The 23,640-nt window shown below is 35.0% G+C and overlaps 2 protein-coding genes across 24 annotated transcripts in view; one reads left to right on the top strand and one right to left on the bottom strand.

The window, feature by feature from the left end:
* Positions 1–19,148, top strand: part of Raskol (Ras GTPase-activating protein raskol) — a 370,271-nt gene extending 351,123 nt beyond the window's left edge. For 19 of the 20 annotated variants that reach the window (XM_083037555.1, XM_083037556.1, XM_083037557.1 and 16 more), the window contains 9 exons: positions 902–996; positions 9,739–10,022; positions 10,895–11,181; positions 11,326–11,658; positions 11,753–12,157; positions 12,246–12,412; positions 12,489–14,117; positions 14,397–14,533; positions 16,053–19,148. In XM_083037555.1, the coding sequence (XP_082893681.1) occupies positions 902–996; positions 9,739–10,022; positions 10,895–11,181; positions 11,326–11,658; positions 11,753–12,157; positions 12,246–12,412; positions 12,489–14,117; positions 14,397–14,533; positions 16,053–16,338 (3,623 nt within the window). In that variant the 3' untranslated portion in view covers positions 16,339–19,148. The remainder of the gene's footprint in view (positions 1–901; positions 997–9,738; positions 10,023–10,894; positions 11,182–11,325; positions 11,659–11,752; positions 12,158–12,245; positions 12,413–12,488; positions 14,118–14,396; positions 14,534–16,052) is intronic. The other variant, XM_083037550.1, reaches the window with a different exon arrangement.
* Positions 1–23,640, bottom strand: part of LOC145935871 (uncharacterized) — a 271,196-nt gene that overhangs the window by 75,979 nt on the left and 171,577 nt on the right. For 2 of the 4 annotated variants that reach the window (XR_014425293.1, XM_083037596.1), the window contains exon 8: positions 19,974–20,011. The exons of the other annotated variants lie outside the window; for them this stretch is intronic. Coding sequence is in view for 1 of the 2 variants with exons in the window: in XM_083037596.1 (XP_082893722.1) it covers positions 19,974–20,011 (38 nt within the window). In the remaining variant the exon portion in view is untranslated. The remainder of the gene's footprint in view (positions 1–19,973; positions 20,012–23,640) is intronic. 4 annotated transcript variants of the gene reach the window in all.

Genomic DNA, 23,640 nt, shown 5'->3' with positions numbered 1-23,640 from the left:
TGAACAATCATTTTTTAAGAATTTTAAATATAAGAAAATTTAAATTTGACTTTTTTTAAACATTAAATTTAATTAGATTCTTTTATTATATTATACTATTTAATCGTAGCGAAAAATATGTTACGTCTCTTCAACAGAGGAAGAGAGTTAAAAGTTAAAGAAAAGAAATAGAATTTTTTTAAATTATTTTAAATCTCATGCAAATTGTGCTCAGTTCAGAAGTAGAAACAAAAATATATGACATATGAACTTTCAGAGATAAATTTAAATTGTCGAGAAGTGATAAATGAAAGATTTTATTGAAAATACTTTTCCTCGATCGCGATTTTATTTTCTACTAAATTTATCTCACAATCAGAGTACTTCTATCTAGATTGATTATTAATCTTTTGTCAGCAATCTTTTAAGACACATAAATTTCCATTTTTTCCAAATTGCTGTTCCAATTTCGCTTTGTATAAACAATTGGGTTCAATATTTGACTTTGAAATCTATTGGATATTGTAATAGAGATATTAACAAATAATCCAGAATTTTTTTGGATTTTTTGAAAGTCTAGAACATAAAAAATAATATGGAGTAAACTTAAAAGACCCAGTTTGCTGGCGGCGTTAATAAAAAAAAATGATTGCTGACGAAGGGTTAATTATTCGAGACTTATTTATATTCATCTTTGTAAAATAACTGACTTTGTACAATAAGACGTGCTTCGGTTAATCGAAAGAACGTATCGTATTACACGTTTAATGACAAAAGTCAGTAGAATCGACCACTATGCACTATGCAATCATCGTTTCGGCTTACTCTGGCCGAATTACCGGGCGTATTTGAAACATGACACGACAGTTGCCATTACCGAGTCTCAGCATACACTCATGCGAATTATTCGGTTCTGTTTCAGACACATCGTACGAGAAGGCTTGTCGAAGGGGTAGTGCGCCCGCCACTCCTGTACTTGGGGCGCGACCCTTGGATGTCACTCCGAACAGGATCGTTGTAAGTAAATTTGATTACTTGTGTAATAATTCGTTAATACATAATCGAACGCCTTGTTCCTGCCGCACCGATAATTTACGATTCCATTTTCCCGATATATGTATAGCATACAGCATTTATTAATATTCTAAATAACTATCTATACACAAAATAAGTGAAAAGTAATGCCTTGTAAAAATTATTTATGATTAAAAAATATTTTGTTATGGAAATTCGGCCATATTGCGCCCTCGTTTTAACTAATCTAAAAAAAGTTGTCGTTAATAATATGAAATATATTTTTCCTCATCAATTTTTAGACAAAAGATTTATAAATTATATATCACAAAATTTTTTCTATATATAAAGAGAATGTTTTCACATGAAAATCAAATATTTCCAAAAATTCCAAGGAAATGAAATATTAATATAATAAATCAAAAAGAAAAGGTTTTGATATATAAATATAAATTCCGTTGTAAAAAGGAGGCTAATCAACGAAATTATTTTTAATCTCCACTATACTTATTTTGTAAAATAATTTGTGAAAATGTTTTCAAAATAAGTATAAAAAAATGTTTAAATAATTTTGTTGCACATAATATTTCTGTCTAGTTCTTACTAGTCCTTTTTATATCCGAAAAGAAATATATAAGAATATTTTCATTCATAAAAACATGAATTCGATCATACAAATTTTTCTTTTTGTTTTTTATTTTTTTTCTGTACATTACATGTTTGACACCTACTTTATCTCTCTCGTAACTCGAGATGAACCGTCGCGTGTAACACGGTTTGGCGGGGCTCATGAATGAGAATTGATTTCCCGGGATGAAAGACTTCCCCTTCGGATAGCTGAGAATCTACATAGTTTACGTCGGCTCGTCGGTCAACTTAATGCCCGGCGCGTTGAATATTCACGAGATTTCACCGAAACGCCCGCGTGTCCGCGCGTATACATATATATACGATACGTGTAATTAGTTCGTTACATCCCGTACATAAACCGCCCCGCCGAGACGACGATGACAACGACGGGTTCAGTAATCTCATTTTCCATAGCGCCTGGCGTTAAGCTATCTCGGCTATATTTAACGTCACCCCCTTCCTCCCCATCGCGCGACAGGCAGCGCTTTCGTCTGACAATTTCACGTTAATTTAATTTAATTGAGTGGAAAATGTGTGTATATGTGTGTGGAATCATTTACCCCGTCACGGGATATGTCTACTCTTCTCTCACTGTCGATATTATCGAGTCTGACAATCGACATAATAACGTAGAGAGATGGATCGAATTTTCTCTAATGAGAAAACGTGAGATTAGCAAATCGCGTTTTTTCGATCGTTATATTTAGCAAAAATGAAGATTATATATTAATTTATACTTTTCGCAGCTCATTTAGCGCTAAATGTAGCATCCAAATTTTTATTTGATTAACGTGAAAGTGGTAATCGACATCCATTCGTGATCGTTAGACTAACTATGTCCGTTTAATTTCTATCTTATTAACGCGAAAGTAGCAGTTATGGTATTACAGGGTGTATATTCCCGAGAGAAACTTTGAAAACCTGGTAGCGAATTTTATTCTACCTTGAAAAATCAAGGAATTCTCATGAAATATGATTGGGATTCAGAGAATTTTTAAAAAAATTGCTCCTTTGATAATTTCACTCTTATTCAGCACTTAAGAAACATATCCTATTTGTTAGATATGTTTTAAATGCTAAATAAGAGTAAAATCTTTATATTAAAACTTCATGATTTTTTTATTGATGATTTCATAATCTTTTTATTAAAATTTTATGATTTTTTATTGACGATCTATTTTTAATGTCAAGATCTTATGTTTCATAGAAAATTGTTCCATTTTTTAATAGATAATATTTAAATAAATTAAACTTATACTTCTTATTTATTTAATAAATAATTTTTTTTTATAAGATTTGTGAGTAGACACCCTGGTATTATAAAGCGCAATCAATCATCGTTGAATAAACACCTTTTAGCACTAAATAGGATGAAAATATCCAGCAACACATTTTTGGCTTTAATCAGGCCGAATTATTTTTCCATATATCGGTCGTTTAATATAGGATAATTAGCTGCAACTTATAAGCTTTCGTAGCATCTCGAATTTGCATTGAATCGAGTGTTTGTCGTGACAGCCAGGTTTTACTGTTATAAGATACCTAGCTTGTTCGCCTTCGGCGAATACCAAAGAACCGCGTGATGCAATTTTTTTTTTAACCAGAAGAGACGTAGATTGTGCTATCGCGCATGCATATTTTTTGGTTGAGCAGCATCTTGGCGAATGCATTAACCTCGCGGATTAGATCTCTCTTACGAGCACAAATAAGGAATCGCGCGCGAATTTTCTTGCGGAACTTTATCATCATTTTTATTTCCTAGCAGCAAATTGGACGCTTGAAGGTTTACTTTGTAACTAGTTCGAGAGATATATATTGGGAGATTAATTTTTCAATAAGAAAACAATTTCTATACCGATCAAAGATTTCCTGATAACAAATATTGTCGCATAATTTTACTTATATTATATTGAAACTTCGCTGTTTCTCTCTGCTCTTTCGGGTAGATGCCAGAAATATTCCATCTCGCTTTTCTGTTCATCCAAACTTTGTTCGCCGATCACGAAATCGGGATTTTAATCTTCCGATCACGTACCACCGATCTCACGAATCTTCCGACGCCGGGTGGCTAACTAACTGATATCTTCTTTCGGGAGGCGAATAACACCTTCCGGTTATCTTCGTATTTCCGAAATGTCGCGTCTTCTCCAATCACGATAAAATTCGTCGAATTTTTCGTTGATAGAATTCGTCGATTCTTCATAAATATATTGTATTTCGAAACTATGTTTTTCGAGAAACACACATACATATGTTTATACTAAATATTGTCGAAAATTATTGTATATATACTATATTTTTTTTATTGAATTGAAATCCCGATTTCGTGATATATATTATATATATATTATATATATATATATTATATATATTATATATTAAAATAAATATTATTGAGAATTATTATTCCGCAAAATTCTTTCTATATAAAATTTTTTGATTTATGCGATTTATTCGATTTGTCGCTTGATTATTACACTATAATATTTACATTTAATTTAAATGTGAAAAGAAACACAATATAGGAACTATCGATCCAAGTTTCGCGAACACGAGCAGGTGTTCTCAATTCCTATGTGTTAGATTAAGTCATCGAATGTTTCCCGCCAAATTTTTCTACGAACGAAAATTACAAGCTAAAAAAATATTTTTTTACTTCTTTAAGACTACGCAAAGTAACTTTATATTATCAAACCTCCCCACCCATTTTATTAAAACTTATAAATATATAAATTTTATTTTATTTTCTATATCTTTTCTATCAAAAATGAGAAATAAATTATCAATATAAAAATGAAAGATCGGCATATTACGTTATTTTATTATAAATCGGCGATATGCATCAAGATAATAGACTACAATTTTTTCGCTAATTATTATAATAATTTTTCGAAATATCTATTATTTAGATATAAATATATAAAATTAGTAAGCATTAATTCGTGTTATTATAAAAATTTTTCACATAAATTGCAATATCTTAAGCATTTATATTATTGATTGAACAAATTAATATATTGAAATTATATTTGATTAATCTTTAAACACGATATTTAAAGATCTTTACATATATGAGAATAAGAGGACTGTCTTAAGAATAATTTTGTGAAAAGATGCTATGTTTACGACGCTCGTTGTACATTGACAGTTTACGCAACGATCGTAGCTCGTTGGTAAAGGGTTTTAAAGGAACAAAGGGACGAACGGAGACTGGTTTCGGGACAAGACGCGACAACTAACGCCGTTTCCGGTTGAAGAACGTCGCAGGCAGAGGCTAACTGAATTATTTACTGGTCGTCTTGTGCGCAGCTTAATAATCCGATTGCATTTATCTTGGATACCAAGATAATCTGATATGAGATATATAATTTAAAAAAATTAATTGAACAAAATAAAAAATTTAATCAATAGAGAGACTTTTTTAATGAATCGCGAAACTATCTTCGTTAATATTTATTTTAAATAGGCGTTAACTTTGTGACCTACTACATTTAAATTAAACATTAAGAGAACACAACAAAAATAATGAATAAGTTAACGCGTATTACAAGTGCAACTTAAAGGAAATATTCGATCGATCCTTTATTTCGCATGTGGAGCACGTTCTTCTACAGGATACTGAGCAAAGTCGATTGCAGATGCAATCAGCGAACGCTTCATGTCGCAGCCTCCAATTTGAGAACCCCTCGAAGACGTTTTTGTCCTTACTAGTGTCGCGGGAACAGAGAAACGCGTCCGTAGAGAGGGGAACCGAGGAGGTTGACCCGTTTTGCCTTACCTGAATGCAGGGGCAGAGTTTTCGGTCGCGATACAAAGGTGCGCGCCCCAAGGATCCCTTGACTTCGGCTACCCGGATGAGCCAACATCTGCGTCAGTCGTTGACGAGATTTCGCCACGAAATCGCGCGCGGCCTCCTCGAGAGATCTCGCGAAACAAAATTGATACATTCACGTGCGACGAATAATAAACTCTTGCCAGGATTGTATAAATCAGGTGTCACTGAGATAAATGAGAAATCTCATGAGTGTTGTTGTTACATTGAAAATATTCGAATATATGATTGTGTGAGCATATTTGATTTGGATTTACTTCTATATCATCTTTTTATTATTAAAATATTTAAAAAATAATTTTTAGAAAGAAATAATTTGTTATCATATATAAAAGTTTGATATACACATATATATAGCTGACTGTGCAACTAGTGTCAAGAAAATTGTGGGAAAACAGAATTGTGTCTTTAAATCCCGAAATTTATTCTGCTGTCATTTAATGGAATTAGAGAAAAATTATTTGGAATAGAAAATACTGTTGAAATCTCAGAAGACTTTGTTGTAAATTATTGTTATAATAATTTTTCATAAAAATTATATTTGAAAAAATATTTAATTTTATATTCATATTAATTATCGTGATCATGATGTTCCACCGTTTTTCAAAAACAAATTAGGCATACAAAATCGTAATATTTTAATTAAATTTAGAGTCATTAAAATCTAAGATAAACGATATGTTATTATTGTCATTTGTTGTTAAACCTTTTCGAGAAACTGGGTCCACTTTTTTCGAGAGAATTTAAATTTCTTCTTCTTTGCGTCTTCGAGAAAGGAAAATTTGCAAGTTTGTAAAAGTTTTTAAATAATAATATATAGTTTTTCAGTTGAAAACATATAAGAGAAAAATTAAAATTGCATTTCTGAATTTTGTAGGAATGTTACCTTTAATTAAAAATAAATTTTACATTTTGTATATAATATTCCATTTAATGGAATTAGAGAAAAATACATTTGAAATATAGAAATATTGTTGCAGATATTGTTATAATAATTTTTCATAAAAAGTGACATTTGGAAAGAAATTTTAAAATAGTCACAGCAAATATTTTTTTATATGTACATTAATTATCGCGATTACGATGTTTCATCGCTTTTTAAAAACAAATGAGACATATAAAATGGTAATATTTCAACTAAATCTAAAATTGTCAAAATCTATAAACTATAATATCTGTCACTTGTTAAATCTTTTCGAGATAACTTAAATTTTTTCTAATACATAAGGAAAATTAAAATTGTATTTCTGCATCGTGTAGGAATGTTGTTTTTAATTTAATAAAAATATTACATTTTGTGACGATAAAAATCTGTTCTCAAATTAAATCAAAGCTCATCGCACGATTTCGTGGCGAGAATGATAATAGGGATGCATTCACGCGTCCGACCGCTCATTATCCTCGCATCGATGCATGACGATGATGCTCGTCAGCTCTAGTCGTGAAATCCGATACGATGCATCGCGGGCAAAAAACATACGATCGGGCACCGTAAGCCCCGGAAGTATTCGTGTACGATCGTGAAAGCGAGGTAAAGCCGCGTGTAACTATTTAAAGGGCTTCCCGATTTAAATCACCGGTCGGGATAAGGCAAGGCTCGCCGTATAAATCCGAGAGGCGTATCCCGGGGACCCCGGGTCTACTACATTCGAGTTTTCGCTTTCAAAACTCCGTGGGGCTACCTGAATACGGAGATCCGAGAAATATTTGGTTCGTGATAGTTCATCTTAACGGTTAGCAGCTGGCGAGCGAGCAGAGAGCATCTCTCGAAAATACGGAGTGTTGTATAATATGTATAATAGGGAGACAGAGAGCCTCGTATCAAGCGAAATTCAAATCTTTTTTTTTTTTTAACTTGTTTGTCTACATTCTGAGTTTCAGCGAAATTCATTGAAGATACAAAGAAGAAAAATTTTGGTCTATTTCGCAGGCACTGACAGGTCAATTTGTGGTCAGATTTCGAACTTATTGTCTGATATAAATTCGCGAGAAATTTTTGAAAAATCTAGCGAATAATGAGAGAGAGAGACACATAATGAAATTCTGCAAAATTAATTCTTGCAACAGAGTATATATTAATTACATGAAAGTCTTTTTTTTCACTAAGACAATCAGCAAACTGGGTCTTCTAAGTTCACTCTATATTATTTTTATGTTCTAGACTTTCAAAAAAATCTAAAAATTCTGGATTATTTGTTAATATCTCTATTACAATATCCAATAAATTTTTAAGCCATATATTAAACCCAATTGTTTATACAAAGCGAAATTTGAACAGCAATTTGGAAAAAATGGAAATTTGCTTGTGTCTTAAAAGACCCATTTTGCTGACGGGTAAATAATAAAATAATATTTTTCAACAAGAAATATCTCGAAAAGAGCACCTGAGAATTTCCGCTGAATAATTTCCAGTCCTGATTAGAACTGCGTTTATCCTAACATTGGGTCGACCTTATTTCGCATGCACATGCACGATAATGCGAAATTTTACTATCACGATAATATATTCGATGATGACGGTCACTTTCGTCCACACAGCGGACAAAGTGCAAAAGTTTACAACAACGCATCTTGATAAACATTGCAGTCGATTTCAAATGACAATTAGAGAGAAATTTAATTATTTGACCAATGCGTTGTTACGGAAAAATTTTTTTGCATTTAAAATTGTGAAGATTATTAAGCAAATATTTGCGTGGGAGATATTCAATTGAATATAAGTTTTACGAGTCATCTGAAATAAACAATATTTACACGCACTCGAACGCGAACGTCATGTTTTACATATTTCAGGTTATTTTATCAGCAGTGAAACTGCTTCCGTTGTAAAAAAAAACTTACCATGAGATATACTAATAATAAAAAAAATATTAGATAATACTTTATTGTATAAATAAATTTTCAGGTTATTAAAATAAATATTAATTATTATATGATAGATTATTTAAAAAAATATTTATACAAAAATGTGAGTGATGAATTATTTAAATATCCTCCTGGCAAGCACGCTGTGCGATTTTGTGATGTAAAGGAAATGCACAGTATGTGATTCCACACACATATATACGCGAATCGAAAACATCTGCCCGGTTTTTCTCACGCCGCCGAATTTGTTTGGGATCGCGTGAATGGTAAGAAGAAAAATGTGCGTCAAACCGATGGAGGAAAACGAAGACGATAAGGTTGTCAGCATGATCATCAACTATTTTAGCGCGAGGGTAAATATCGCGAAAAGCTGATCGAGACTTCTATAAGTGCATGTAAAAAATCTGTTTAAAAAATTTCTTAATTTTAATGATAAATCGTTATTTCTCTTAGGAATTATAATGGCTCACGTTGCCTTTAAAATACTCTCGTAGTTTTTTTTTAATATAACAGCACATATTCTGTATATATTCCTTTCAATTTTTTAGAATCAATTCTGTGACGTTTCTTCAGAAATTGTGTAATTTTAATCAATTAATTTTCTCGGATTGATTTGAATCTTTATCTTTTTATTGTGAAGAAAAGATCTGCTGATCGTGATAATTTGGAAGATGTAAAATCGTTTATTTTTAATTGATATCATTAATTTGGTGTTTCTTGCAGTTTATTAAGATATTATTAAATAATATGCGAAATGGTTTTTTTTTTTTTTTTTTTTTTTTGCTTTTTTTGTGTCCATAAATATTTTTTATACCCATCGAATTTATTTATACCTTTTATATACATTTAAAAATATATGGTTTTTTTTCCTCCCAAAATAACAATCAGCCAAATCTGTTTTTTCTTGTTTTTTCTGCAGCTTAAAAAAAATACATATAGTGAATTTGTAAAACCAGAAAGTATAATAAAATGACGTGTTTTTTCTAGTAATAAACAACCATCCAAAAAACAAAAAATACAAGTATCACATTTAAAGGGTATAAATGTATATTATTTTATTAATTATTTTTATTAATATTTTTATATTTATGCGTAGAAAAAAAATCTATAAAACTGTATAAAAAGTGTTTTTCGTTTTAAACAAAATAAGTCTATTCTTATGCCTCGTTATCGCGATTTAATATTTTATAAAAAAAATAATGAAAATCTGTTTTTGAGATTATTAAAAAAATTATTACACCTAAGTGTACGGACGTTACATAAGCTAATAAAAATAATATTTTGTAACTATGATTTTAACCGTGTACCCAAAACGTATATAAACGTATGTATTTTTTTCGTCATATTTTTTTCATAATAAAGAATGTTCGCGAGTTGAACCTCGACCTTTAACCGAGATTATCTCTTCTCATTTACAGAATTTCTTCTCGAAACGGTCATTCCGGTCAAACCCTCTGAAGAGAACGAAGAGCGTAACGAAGCTCGAACGACAGAAGCAACGGGGCGCCGGTCTTCGGGGTTGCCGTTCGCACGAATCTCTCTTGTGCGGACAGGCGGTGACCTCGATGGACCTCGCAGCGGTGACGCCGCTGCATCCCAGTCTCCTCGGCAGGCCCCATTGCTTCCAGGTCACGCCGAGCACTGGCGGGCCCAAGTATTTCAGCTGCAGAACCGCTCACGAACGGGACCAGTGGTTGCACAGGTCGGTATATATGTATATATTGTTTTTTATTTATCGCCCCGTCGAAACTTGATCGTTTCGCCCGGCGATTCGTTTTTTTATCGTGCGAGAAACGAGACACGCCGCCGATTATCTCGAGTATTCGCCCGCGGTACAAACTGTCCTAGATTCGCCATTTCTCAATCGCACAGACGTTGACGAATATGATATTTGACTTTGATGGAGTGCAAAGTTCAATCTATCTTGATAGTATTGCAAGTAAATTGACAGTCGGTTAAATATAAATATCCAAATAGGCTGTTATAAGAAATAAGTGATCTTGCAATAGTCATCTTATTATAGAAATCTTCTCACTTCAAATAAGTTAAAGATATACTTATCCTGACAGTATTGCAAATAGTTTGAGAGTCGAAAATAAATATAAATACTTATAAATATAAGTGATAGGCCTTAAGAGCCGAACGCGGATGTTGATGCGTATTCCAACGAAATTTAATTTTTCGCTGGAATTAAATTAATTGTGCACAGGGCACGAATTTTACTGCTTGGTATACTGCGAAAAATTAAATTTCGTAAATACGCATCAACATCCGCGTTCGGCTCTTAAGGCCTATCACTTATATTTGTATTTAATACGGAAGAGCCTTAATAGTAATTCATATTATAAATACTTCTGTTAAACTAGATTACACATTATCAGAAATAAATGGTCTTGCAAACCCGAGTGCAAACCATGTTATTATAATTAATTTTAAAATATATATAAATCTTCTCGCTTCAAGAAAATTAAATCATCCTTTTTTAATTATGCAATCAAATTATTTGTAATTTATGAATCAATATCATATAGAAGGAAATGTGAGAATGAGTTTGTTTTGTTATTGTTTGCAAAGCTTAAGGAAATCCGTTCAGCCGGATGCGGAACAAACACGCCGAACGGACAATTCCCTACAGATCTGGTTATTGGAGGCGAAGGGCGTACCTGCAAAGAAGCGATACTTTTGCGAGGTCTGCCTAGACAGCACTTTATATGCGCGAACGACTGCCAAGCTAAAGGCTGACTTGTGCTTCTGGGGCGAGCATTTCGATTTTCACCACTTGCCCTCTGTCAACACGATCCAGGTTAATCTGTACAGGGAGGCGGATAGGAAGAAAAAAAGGGACAAAAATGTTTTAATCGGTAAGCATCCAATTACGAAGAATCTCGATATTTTTTCCAGATTGTTTTAAAATTAAATTGATTTATACGAGCTAATTATTTTAATTAATTGCAATACAATATCGTGCCTAGGTGTATGTTTTTATATACGATTCTCCTTTCTAGGTTCTGTCAGTATACCGGTGCACAATGTGACCTCGCGTTATCTGACGGAGAAATGGTATACTGTAGTAGGTGACAAAGGACCTCTCAAGGAGCCACCCGCATTAAGAGTAAAATGCCGTTTTCAATCGGTTGACATATTGCCAGTTCAGGTCTATCAAGAGTTTCTGGAATATCTAAAGACCGACTACGCGGCGCTATGCGAAAAACTGGAACCCGTCATAGGTGTCAAGGCGAAGGAAGACATCGCGACTGCCTTAGTGGCAGTCATGCAACGGGAGAAAAAGGCGCCGCAATTCCTCGCAGATCTTGTCATGATGGACATTCATCGAATAGGTCGGTCTTCATTAAGATTAATTAATTTTTTTATATTATTCAATCTCTTCAGCTTGTTAATTTATAAATTGCTATTTGTTCGTCGATATTTCAGATGATGAAAGACTCACGTTTCGAGGGAATTCGTTAGCTACAAAGGCGATGGAAGCCTACTTGAAACTGACCGGGGACAGATATCTACAGGAGACTCTGGGAGCAGTTGTGAGAGGTGCGGTCGAAGGCGGCGATTGCGAAGTGGATCCACTCAAGGTCGCTTCCGTCGCCGCGTTGCACAAACAACAGCAGAACCTTCGCAACGCCGTAGAGCTAGCCTGGAGCAGAATATTATCGAGCCACTCTCATTTTCCGCTGGAATTGCGCGAGTGCTTCCGCATCTTCCGCGAACGTCTGGCCGACTTGGGCCGGGAAGACATTGCAGACAATCTCATTTCCGCGTCAATCTTTCTGAGATTCCTCTGTCCCGCCATTCTCAGTCCATCTCTCTTTAATATTACGCACGGTGAGTCGAAACATCATAAGTGACACTTCGATCGCGTTATTAATTAACGCGTATCGTTTTTACGAATAACAAATAATTTTCGCTTTAGAATATCCGAACGAGAAAGCAGCGAGAAATCTCACTCTGGTCGCAAAAACACTCCAGACGCTCGCAAATTTCACGAGATTCCAGGGCAAGGAAAACTTTATGGAATTCATGAACGATTTACTCGAGCGTGAAGCTCCGTCTATGAAGAATTTCTTGCAGTTAATTAGCGTAAGTATTTCTCTTTCTCTCTCTCTTTTTTTTATCGGTACATATTTTAACATATTTTTCTACTTAACACACACAGAGCCCACTGCCAAAGGACGCGCCAGCCAATACTTCGCTCGAATTTGACGGCTACATAGATTTGGGTAAGCAGTTGTCTCTGCTGCACGCTCTCTTGCGAGAAAGTATGGCAGCGATAGCACCGTCCTCGCCGTCGATGCCGCCGTCACGACTGCCCGAGATCCTCGACAGAATCTCCTTGGCTTTAGACCAGCCGGGTCCGAGTCCAGTACCTACCGCTCATCGTTACCCGAACCTACAGAATAATATCTTCCGCTACAACGACCCGACAATCGCCAACAGTAACACGAACCTCTCCATCTCGGCCACGTCGACGCTGAGCAATCATAGCACGATAAACGGCACGATCAGGGACAGCAACGAGGTGCTGCAAACCAACACCCTTGGTCACAACAGCTCGCGCAGTCCGAATGTCGCTAGGGCGGCGACTCTGCCGCGAAACGCTTATCTGCCGACGAACGGCAAGTTGCAACTGCAAATCAGCTCCGACGATTATCCTCTGGAGCCGCCGGCGTTCGTTTCGCGCTCGCCAACGCCAATCACACGGCAGCACAGGCCGCTCGGGTCCAATCGTTCCGGACCTGGTTACAGACTGACAGCCAGTGCGAGCTTGGCGAACGTCAATCACTGCCAGACTCATCCGACGAGTCCCACGCGTTCCGAGAGTCACAACAATCTGAAAGACTCCAATTATAATATCACCTCGTCGCAAAACAATCAGTCGAGCAACGGAAGCATCGTCTTGCAGCAGCAGCAGCAACAACAACAGCATCGACACAACATCGCGCGTCTGCAGAATCTCGATATTCACGATCGCGAGGACAATTACAATCACAACAATTACAATGTCTCGAGGTCGGCTAGCCGGAATCATTGTCACAAGGAGGAGAACGCCAATCAAATGCAGCAGCGCAACTACAATGTCTCGAAGACCACGGTGAACGCGAACGTGGTCGTCAATCCACCCACGAATCTCACGTTATCCATCAATCATCAGCCCAACAACAATTACAATCCTCCTAAAACGAACAATCACGCCACGTCCGCCAACGGTAACCTCGACGAGCTGTCCGATTTACTAAGATACGCGGATGATGAAGTATCGGAATCCAAATCACAGAAAGGCTCGCAGATCTCCATCTCACAATTGAGCAACGTGGCTTCTTCCGGTTACCAGAGTTTCGCCGCTTATAGCCAGAGCTCCAGTCCGGTAGATCTCAGCAGCAACAACGCGAACGCGCATATCCTCGGCGCGGCACCGCTGGCATTCGCCAATCCCGTTTATCACATGGAGTCCAATCACGCGAGAACTGGTAGACGAGACAGCAGCAGTTCCGAGGAGAGAGAAGGCAGCGGTGGCGGCGGCGTCGACAGTGTGAGAGGTGTCGACCTGAGTCCCTCCCCACCACCGAAGAACAACGTGCGAAATCACCAAAGGAATAATCAGAACCAGTGGCGACAGGGTAATCAAACCCACAGAAACAACTCGGAACACGCACAGGACGTCTGCTGTACAAAGCTGCGAAGAAGGCTTTCCTTGGATTCTACGCGAGACCTATCAGACACTAGTGAGGAGGAGAATTGTACTACCAGGCGGAGCAAGTCTCGCAGTCATCGAAGCATCGATCAGGTAATTCAACGAAAGATATACTTGCAATTTATTTTACGCATTATTTTAACCATTAACTGATCGAACGAATTAACTGTTATTTATACTTTGTAATTCTTCAAATGTTCTTCTGTATTAAACCAAATCGTAAATAACAGATTCTTTACTTGTCTTAAGATATCCACTGATGACGTACGAACGACTAATGATAGTAATTTTCTGTAATCTATCGTCTACTTATACGAATATCCTTTCTATCTTTCTTGTAACTAATACGCCATGTGTTTTCTTCCTTTCCAGTACGAAGTGGATATGTATGAAGTGGAGAGGTTGCAAAATAGCGTAGATCGGCTGCGATTACGCGCGCGATTAGGTGCTACCGACGATGCCGATTTAGACCTCGCGCCCGACAACAACATGAAGAGCATCATTTCCAGGTACTTCATCTTCATTTCCGTCCTAGTATCGCTAACCCACTACCGGTTCTTTGCCTGAGTGTGAACCCTGATACCATCGTGGATCATTATCATTTCTTATGCGTCTTTCACTTGGACATCTCGTCATGTTCAGCCGCTCTCGATCTTCCATATCCTCATTTTTCGACTCGTTCATTTCATTTGAAAGCTTCGTAAAGAAATTCTACAGAAGTGTCGTAAAATGACACATTTAAATTGACAACATTCAAATTTGATATTCTACTTTCATAAGAAATATATGATTTAATAAAGAATTTGCGATTCATGTCAAATTTTTTGATCAATTGTCTATAGATTTTAATTTTATGAGCGATAAATAACGCGGTTACAGAGATTCTGTTTAATTGAAAAAAGAACTGTTGTTTATTTTATTTCGCGTACTATATACTATAGAGAATGAACTTGGTCTAATCGCGGATCCAACTTTTTCTATGTCTAACGGAACTAATGGGGAAACACTCATCCGTATATATGAACGGCTACTTTATCGAAATGATGTATGTTTAACTGATTGTGTGTTCCTGTGCATTCTATCCGCTGCATTTGGTATACTCTGGCTTGATCTGGATCTTTGGTGTAAGAGTCAATTATATTTCTTACAAGCTTTTTTCTTACATTTTTTATATCTATTACATGTATATCAGATATCTTCGTATACTTCGAAAACACCGCGAAGTCGCGTTTCGCCGCTCGAAATTGAAGTGAATGAAAATCTACGTTCACCAATCAATCTTATTCAATCTTTCACCGATTGTCGATTCATCGTACACCGTCACACCTTCACGACACACGTTTCAACACGTTTCGTGCTGCTCATGTGCACGGATATTCGTGATTCCTAGCAGTTATTTGCGTGTCATAAAAAAAAGAAATGTCACATGATTTCATTGCGAATTTATTCAGACTCTTCAACATTTGTGTGGACATTTCTTTTTTCTCCTTTTCGTTTACATATGCATTTGCTCGCTCCGTGACTGTATTACAGAACAGACACACGTTACCTAATTAATTATAGAAAGGCTTCTTATATATCTTATACTTCAATTATACTTTTTTGAAAAATCTATTAAACTCTGCACCAAACACTCTATTGCTTTTTGCAGCTTTGTTTTTATCTATCGATGTTGTTTCATTAACTATGCATCGTGATGAGCTTGATTCTTTTTCAACTTTGCTGTAATGTCTCTCAGAGTTTCTAATTTAAAAAAATTTCATTAATAAACTGAATATCAATCTAAAATAAGTAGCAGCTCAAGAGAGAGAAAGAGAGTTCATAGGCGAAGCTTAATTCTACGTGTGCTTAACTCCTCGACGTTCTTTATTCTTTAGTATAATGCAACCGTTCCAGGATCCTTAAACAGCCTTTCGAAAGAATAAAGATCGTTTCGAGGAAACATACTTCCGAAGAGACGCGCTGTAGTTTTTTCTGTCGGTTCATCTTTCTCTCTATTTTTTACTGCACAATCACGTTTAATCGCAGTACAACGTTCTTGTTTTGTAGATTAATCTCCGTGGAGGAGGAGCTACGTCGCGAGCAGCAGAAGATGTCGGCGGCGTTGTCGTACAAGCAGCGCGTGATCGACGCGCAGGAGCAACAAATAGCCGCGCTGGGTGCCGCGAATTCGCGTCTCATGTCGACCAATGCAAGCCTGCTGTCGGCCTTGAGCAAACAACGCTATAACGTCAAGTCCCAAGCGAGCAACGAGGCTGCGCCCCTGCTGCAGAACATCGCCGACATCGGCGAACTCAAGAGCTCGTCGTGCTAAGCGTCTGTTTGGTGTCCTCACGACCGGAAATTGTCAAGAAGGAAGAATTTTTCAACCCTGATTAATTGTTCTTTGAAGAGTGCGGCTCTGCAACGTGTAGACAGATGACGCTCATCTCTCCCTTAAATGATGATCTTGTAGCAATTTCTACCAAGCGATTAGATTTGTTGCAGGATAGGATTCTGACAGAGTTGAATTAATCTTGCGAATTAACGTGGGAGTTTTTATTATTCGAGAAAGGGAAGCTTATTCGGAGAGATGTGCGAGGAATGTATGAGTCTTCCTTGTTGTGCAATTCGCTGCACGCATTCTCTTCGAGTAATTAACACACCTAATAACAAGATTTTGCGTTTGAAAACTGTAAACATGAATATAAAGAGAGAGAGTAGTCCCGGATATTGGCTTGCGAAAATTCGAGAATGCGTGAAGCATCATGCCGAGAAACGCAACACGGAATAGATCACAATCATAAGAAAAAGAGAATGGCGCGCGAAAAAAATAGAGGCTACTTAGTGAATAGGCAGACCAAGTAAGTAGAAAATTTTCGTCGAGTTTATATAATGTGACATAGCGTTAGGCTAGGTTTATTTGTAAAACGCGAGTAAAAGAAAAACCCGCGACTCGTCCGAGAATCCGAGATTATCACCGGAAATTGCCCTGAAAACGACGATGGACGCGTCAGCGCTGACCAGTGAAAAAAAAAACTATTGTCGCGTTCGCGAGTCTCCCCTTCGACCTAGGCGACTTTGCTTCGTTCGGCAAGAACGAAACGAAAGTGGCAACGAGACCAATTTTCAATTTTAAATCTCAATTCGACAATCTTCGAATACGAATTATTTATACGAACCATGTTTGTTTTTAATTAACAAGCGCGCACGAATAGAAGTTGACAAGAATAAACTTCGTTGAAGAAAATATTTGATATGAATATAAAGTCAAAAGACATTTAAGTATAGAAGTGAAGCTTCTAGCTTACTACTTATCAGAGATATATAATAAAAGATTAAAATTTTTACTCTGCTTTGCAAATTGCATGATAACAGTTTGTACTGGTTACGCAAACGAAAGATCGAAAGGTCCAATTTCCAATTGGGTCATCCAATTAAGGATTATTTCGTCCAGCAGCATCCGGGCACTCGGATGACACGGCATACCCCGAAGAAGCCCCGATCGACGACTTGCGTACATTCGTTTTCCCTTGTTTTTAGAGTATCGTATTTATCTATTACGCACAGTCACACATATGCACCGTAATACTTATATAGCATGATTATACGCGAGGATTATAATACCGACATATTCGCGCCACACTACGACATAAAAGCAGCATCCTCGAGCACCGGATTCGTATACCGCAGGTATAGGTGTGTATATTTTTCTAGTTTGTTCCCCTCCGAGTGTGCGTAGTCTCTCACGATCAGAAAAAAAAACGCGATTCTCAAATTCTTTCGCGCGATTTTCGATTATTGAAGCCTGCGTTACGGCTCACGACGAATACCTTATATTAGCCGGAAAATATTATATATAGTTCGCGCGATTCATTTTTTAAACCCTCGAGAAACAGAAGAAGCTTCTTCCGCGACCAAAAAAGAAGACGAGAGTCCGTCAAGCGAGAAAAGCTCTCGACGAATTGACTCTTCTCCAAAGCGACGTTCTTCGAATTTTTCTATCTCGACGAGCCGCGTGCAAACTTTTACCTTTGCATTCAGCACGTGACCCTTTACTCTAAGCGACGATATTTATTTAGTAACGTCTACCAAAGATGAAGAATTTCACATTGTAAAGAGAGAATAATTGAGAGAGATTTATGTAAGATATTTGGTTTTTTTACCGTTTCCGGTGATGGAATAATTAATTAATTATTAATTAATCGCTACCCGCGAAAACACGAACGCGGCCGGAAAGTGGATACTCGAGCGAGAAAAGCGATGTGCATGTGAAAATTCGAAAACCATTTTTCTTCTTGCTCCGCTCGAGATTGATCTGTAAAAATCTGTCTTCGCACACCCGAGATTTCCGAGCCGCGTAAAATTGCAGATCGCCCTATAATTCTGCACACAAGCAGCGTAAAACGCATGACATTTAATTAATTGATTAATTAGATTTTTAAGGATTTTCTCGCTCGTTCGCAAAGCGTTAATGTGTTACGTTTTACATCACAATATCAATTATTATTATTGTAGCCATTGTCGTACAACATGATGTGCGTAAAAGATTTGAGTGAGAGAGCGAGCGGGAGAGAATGAGAGATTGTAAGAGTAATTCCATGATGAGAGAAGTGAGAGAAGATTATAATTAGTCTAATCTCGTTAAGGAAAAAAAGTATTATCTCGTCGACTTTGTATCATAGCGTTATTTCTCGCGTTTACCCGAGCGTTTGAGTTTCTTGCTTCACGCCGATTATTTTTGTATAGAGATTGTCCTCCCCCTTTTCTATCTTCTTCTATATTCTTTTATTTTATTTCTTTTTTTGTATTTTTTACTTTACCTTCTTTCTATTTCCTATGTAAAACTACCAAATCAATGCTATATTCCTGCGAAAACCGCCCTTTTAGAAGCTTTTCTACCAACTTTACTTTCCTCGACTCGTCGAGTTTTTGCATCTTATGAAATTAATATATTAACACTATTTCCCTTTTCCCTTCTTGTTGGACGATGTAATCGATAAATATCTATTTAAAGAATCACTTAAATAGCGTGTACATTATTAAGTTTTGGTATATTCGTTTCTGCAATAGACCACCTGTATTTAAACATATAGCGACTATTACACTACATGAACAAATAAATACGATTAGACATATTATAAACGTCTGCTCCCTTCATTTACCTAGACTCAATTTGATTTAGTCATCAATTTTATTTTGTGGCAGTGACAAGTTAACTTCGTTAATTGGTATCGAAAAAATAAAAGTTTGCAAAACGTACAGCATATTACAATTTATATCTTATGATCATCTGCAATAACATCACCTTTTACTTTGCGGACAAAAGTCGGTCAGTATTCTAAAAATGTATTACTTTTTACAGTAACAATATAAAAAAATTTAATACCGATAAATTTTAAATAAATATATTTGTATCTCTCATTTAATAATATCTTTAATATGGTTTAATGAGGTATTATGATTAAGGATATGAGGTATTTGATACTATTGCATTCGCATTTGCAATAGTTTGCATTAATGAATATTAGTATACTGTTTATGCATTCTCAGTCAATTGGAGATATCGAATAATCACATTCATGATTTAACATTCAGTGTAATACATCTCTGATCTGGATGTAGTAATAGTAATAGGACATTAGAATTGCGAATAAAATTGTCTTGTGTTATATTTACGATTATATATTTGTATATTTTAATATATAACACAAAAATAATTGCCAAAAAGTTTTTATCATGTTCATGAATAAATGTACATGAACAAAAAAAACGAGAATTTTTAATACTTTTATTTGCTAGCATATATCTTTCAGTTTTTTAAAGAAAATTATATAATTCATTGTTTTAATGGAAAAGTTAACATATAATTTCTTAACCCTTTCTTCTGAATTGCGCACAAGTAAATTTTTTGTAATTAAATACATATATATAAATAATGTTATATATGTATACATGCAATACACTCACCAATACGGTGCGGAGCTCTAACAATACAAAGCGTTGATCTATAACATATAAAAAACACAAATTATTATATGTATACAAAATAGTTTTTAAAATAATTAATATTTGAAAAAGTCAATAATGCGCAATTAAACTTTTATTTATATTGTAGAATATATTTAATAAAATTACGTCATATAAATTATTAGACTTTTTAATTATTTTTTTAGATCTAAATTTATATAAAATTTCATTTTTAAAAAGTTAAATAATTATAAATTGTATAAACAAATATTAAAATTATATACATATTTATACTATGTATATTATACATATAATATTTTTTATTAGTAATAATCTAATTATAATAAAGTTTAATGTAATATTTGCTTATTTTTTTTATAAATTACCTTAAATATCCAGATTTATTTTTTTTTGCAAGTTATATATATACATTTTTCTAATTTTATTCCAAATTTCTTTCCAAAATTCTTATATTAACTTACTTTCAACTTTATTTTAATAAAAATTTAAATAATATATTTATATAATATTAATTTATATAAATTTGTTTTAATTATAATCTGCTTACCGCATGGTTGCTTCGTCGTTGCCCGATGCCTCCCCGGGCCTCCTCCTCCTCTTTCGTTCGTACTTTAGCGTCTTTTTGGCACTTACACAGCACACGCTCGCGAAAATACGATAACACGCGCGCATTAATTAACAAAATAAAATAATCATACAACAATTTGAACGACATTCCCGAACGTTAATCGTACGCGACTCTATACGGTACTTGCGATTTTAATCACGCGATACTTTGTGCGCAACTCCCGACATTCGTACGTCACTTTATACGGCACTCCCGCTTTTAATCGTATCCATATTGCATGCGCTTTTGTTAATTACACGCGACACATATTTGAGAGAACAGCACGCGACAATTATAATTAAACAAAGCTACGATCCGCGAGGCGCGACGCAAAATTTACGCGGGATGTCGCTCAAGTGATGCCAACTGTCACAAACTACGCGGCAAGTCGTCGTAGTGATGCCAACTGTCTTTCGCGATTAATCGATCATTGAAAAGATCGATTAACATAGAGCGCCTTACTCGATGCGACAAGTGCATCGAACAATATTTTCATCGACCAATCAGAAGAGAGAAATATTTTCCTCTTACTTGAGAAGAATTTTTTTTTAATCGGGACGATTAAAGTGAGTTGGCATCATTGCACTGCGGTGAATTTGCCACATAAATTTTGCGCATCGCACCAACGGATATCGGTAGGTTCGAATATTATTAATATATAATTGACGATAAAGATTTATCATCACAATACAATTTCGTGTCTATTATCACTAATTTAATAATCGATGAATGTAATAATCAATGCGAATTATATCTCGATACTAGTCGCGATCGCGTTTAGAAAAGGAATTCGACAAGTTCATACATGCCACGGCAGTGCAAAATCTCAATATTTATTAATTACGTAGCATAAAATTCCGCGTTTATTTAATCTGAGGATCTGTTTAAACATATATATATTTTAATTAAATATGATGTTTTTTAAAGTCGACCAATAGAGCCAAGCGCGAAAATTAATTTTAATTTTTCGGAACTGTATCTATTGATTTGAGATTCGGACCAATATTTTTCTCGCCTATTTTTCCGTTGTAAGTTCGAGGTTAATTAATCAATGGAACTTAGTAATCTCAAACCAAGAGATACAGTTCCGAAAAATTAAAATTAATTTTCGCGCTTGGCTCTATTGGCCGACTTTAAAAAACATCATATTTATTTATTAATATTGAGAGCCGATAAAAATATTTCTTAATTTATATATATTTTATATAATTTATTCGACGAAATGATTAATCGCGAAAGACTATAAAAAAAAAACCGCTCTCAAGTAAGAGGAAAATATTTCTTTCTTCTGATTGGTCGATCAAAATATTGTTCGACGCGCTTGTCACGCCGAGTAAAGCGCTCTATGTTAATCGATTTTTTCAATGATCGAAAGAGTGATAATTTCTAATTAGACAGTTGGCATCACTGCGACTTCCCGCGTGTGAATTTCGCACGTCGCGTCCGCGGATCGTAGTTTCGTATAATCATAGTTATTGCGTGCTGCTCTCAAATATACGTGGCATGTAATTAACAAAAAGAGTATCGCGCCCAAAATACGCGTACGATTAAAATCGCGAATGGCATATAAAAAGTTACGATTAATGTCGGGAGTTGCGCATAAATAAGTATCGCATGCGAGCGATGAACAGGTGAGGTTGAACACGTCTAATGGTGCGATATCTCAATATGTTTTAATTACGTAGCATAATTTCGGCGTTTATTTAATCTGGATCTGATTTAAACATGTATTTTATATCATTTATTCGATCAAATGATGAATCGCGAAAAAGACTTATAATCTCTAATTATTTTCACAGGCATCACGGCGGCGACTTCCCGCGTATTTTGTCAGTTGGCATCACTGCGGCGACTTCCCGCTTCCCGCGTATTTTGTCAGTTGGCATCACTGCGGCGACTCCGCGTAAATATCTTGCGTCGCGCCCCGCGGATCGTAGCTTTGTTTAATTATAACTGTCGCGTGCTGTTCTCTCAAATAGGCGTCGTATATAATTAACAAAAGCGCATAAAACATGCGTACGATTAAAAGCGGGAGTGCCGTATAAAGTCATGTATGAATGTCGGGAGTTCCGCATAAAGTATCGCGCGATTAAAATCGGAAGTGCCGTATAGAGTCGCGTACGATTAACGTTCGGGAATGTCGTTCAAATTGTCGTACGATTATTTTATTTTGCTAATTAATGCGCGCGCGTTATCGTATTTTCGCGAGCGTGTGCTGTGTAAGTGCCAAAAAGACGCTAAAGTACGAACAAAAGAGGAGGAGGAGGCCCGGGGAGGCATCGGGTATCGACGAAGCATCCATGCGGTAAGCACGCACACACACACACACAGAATTTTCTCTTAGAATTTACCCTGAAAATTATGGTAATCATGGGACAATATGGTATGAAAGAATTTTATGAAAATTTCTCTGATTAATATTTATTACAATAAACATAATAATATCTACACGTTAAAATATAAAACATGTTTGAATAACTTTACCATGCAGTTTAGTAAAATTAATCAAACATGTTTTATATTTTATTGTGATAGATATTATTATTTTTATTGTGATAAATATTAATCAGAGAAATTCTCATAAAATTCTTTCCATACTATATTGTCCCATTATTACCATGATTTTCAGAGTAAATTCTAAGAGAAAATTCTCTCCGTGCAGATTATAATTAAAACAAATTTATATATAAATTAATATTATATAATATATAATTTATATAATTATATTTTATTTATATTATTTATATAATTATAAATTTATATATAAATTAATATTATATAATATATAATTTATATAATTATATATTTATATATATATATATATATATAATTTATAAATTTATTATTTAAATTTTTATTAAAATAAAGTTGAAAATAAGTTAATATAAATATATAAAAATATAAGAATTTTGGAAAAAAATTTGGAATAAAATAAAAAAATGTATATATGTATATAATTTGCAAAAAAAAAAAATAAATAAATAAATCTGAATATTTAAGATAATTTACAAAAAAATAAAAAAAAATTACATTAAACTT

Source organism: Prenolepis imparis, unplaced genomic scaffold (genome assembly GCF_030444845.1).
Source record: "Prenolepis imparis isolate NDT839.2.m4 unplaced genomic scaffold, iyPreImpa1.0 SCAF_5, whole genome shotgun sequence".
Lineage (NCBI taxonomy): Eukaryota > Metazoa > Arthropoda > Insecta > Hymenoptera > Formicidae > Prenolepis > Prenolepis imparis.
The sequence above is the reverse complement of the archived record's forward strand: the minus strand, read 5'-3'. Positions and strand labels throughout refer to the sequence as shown.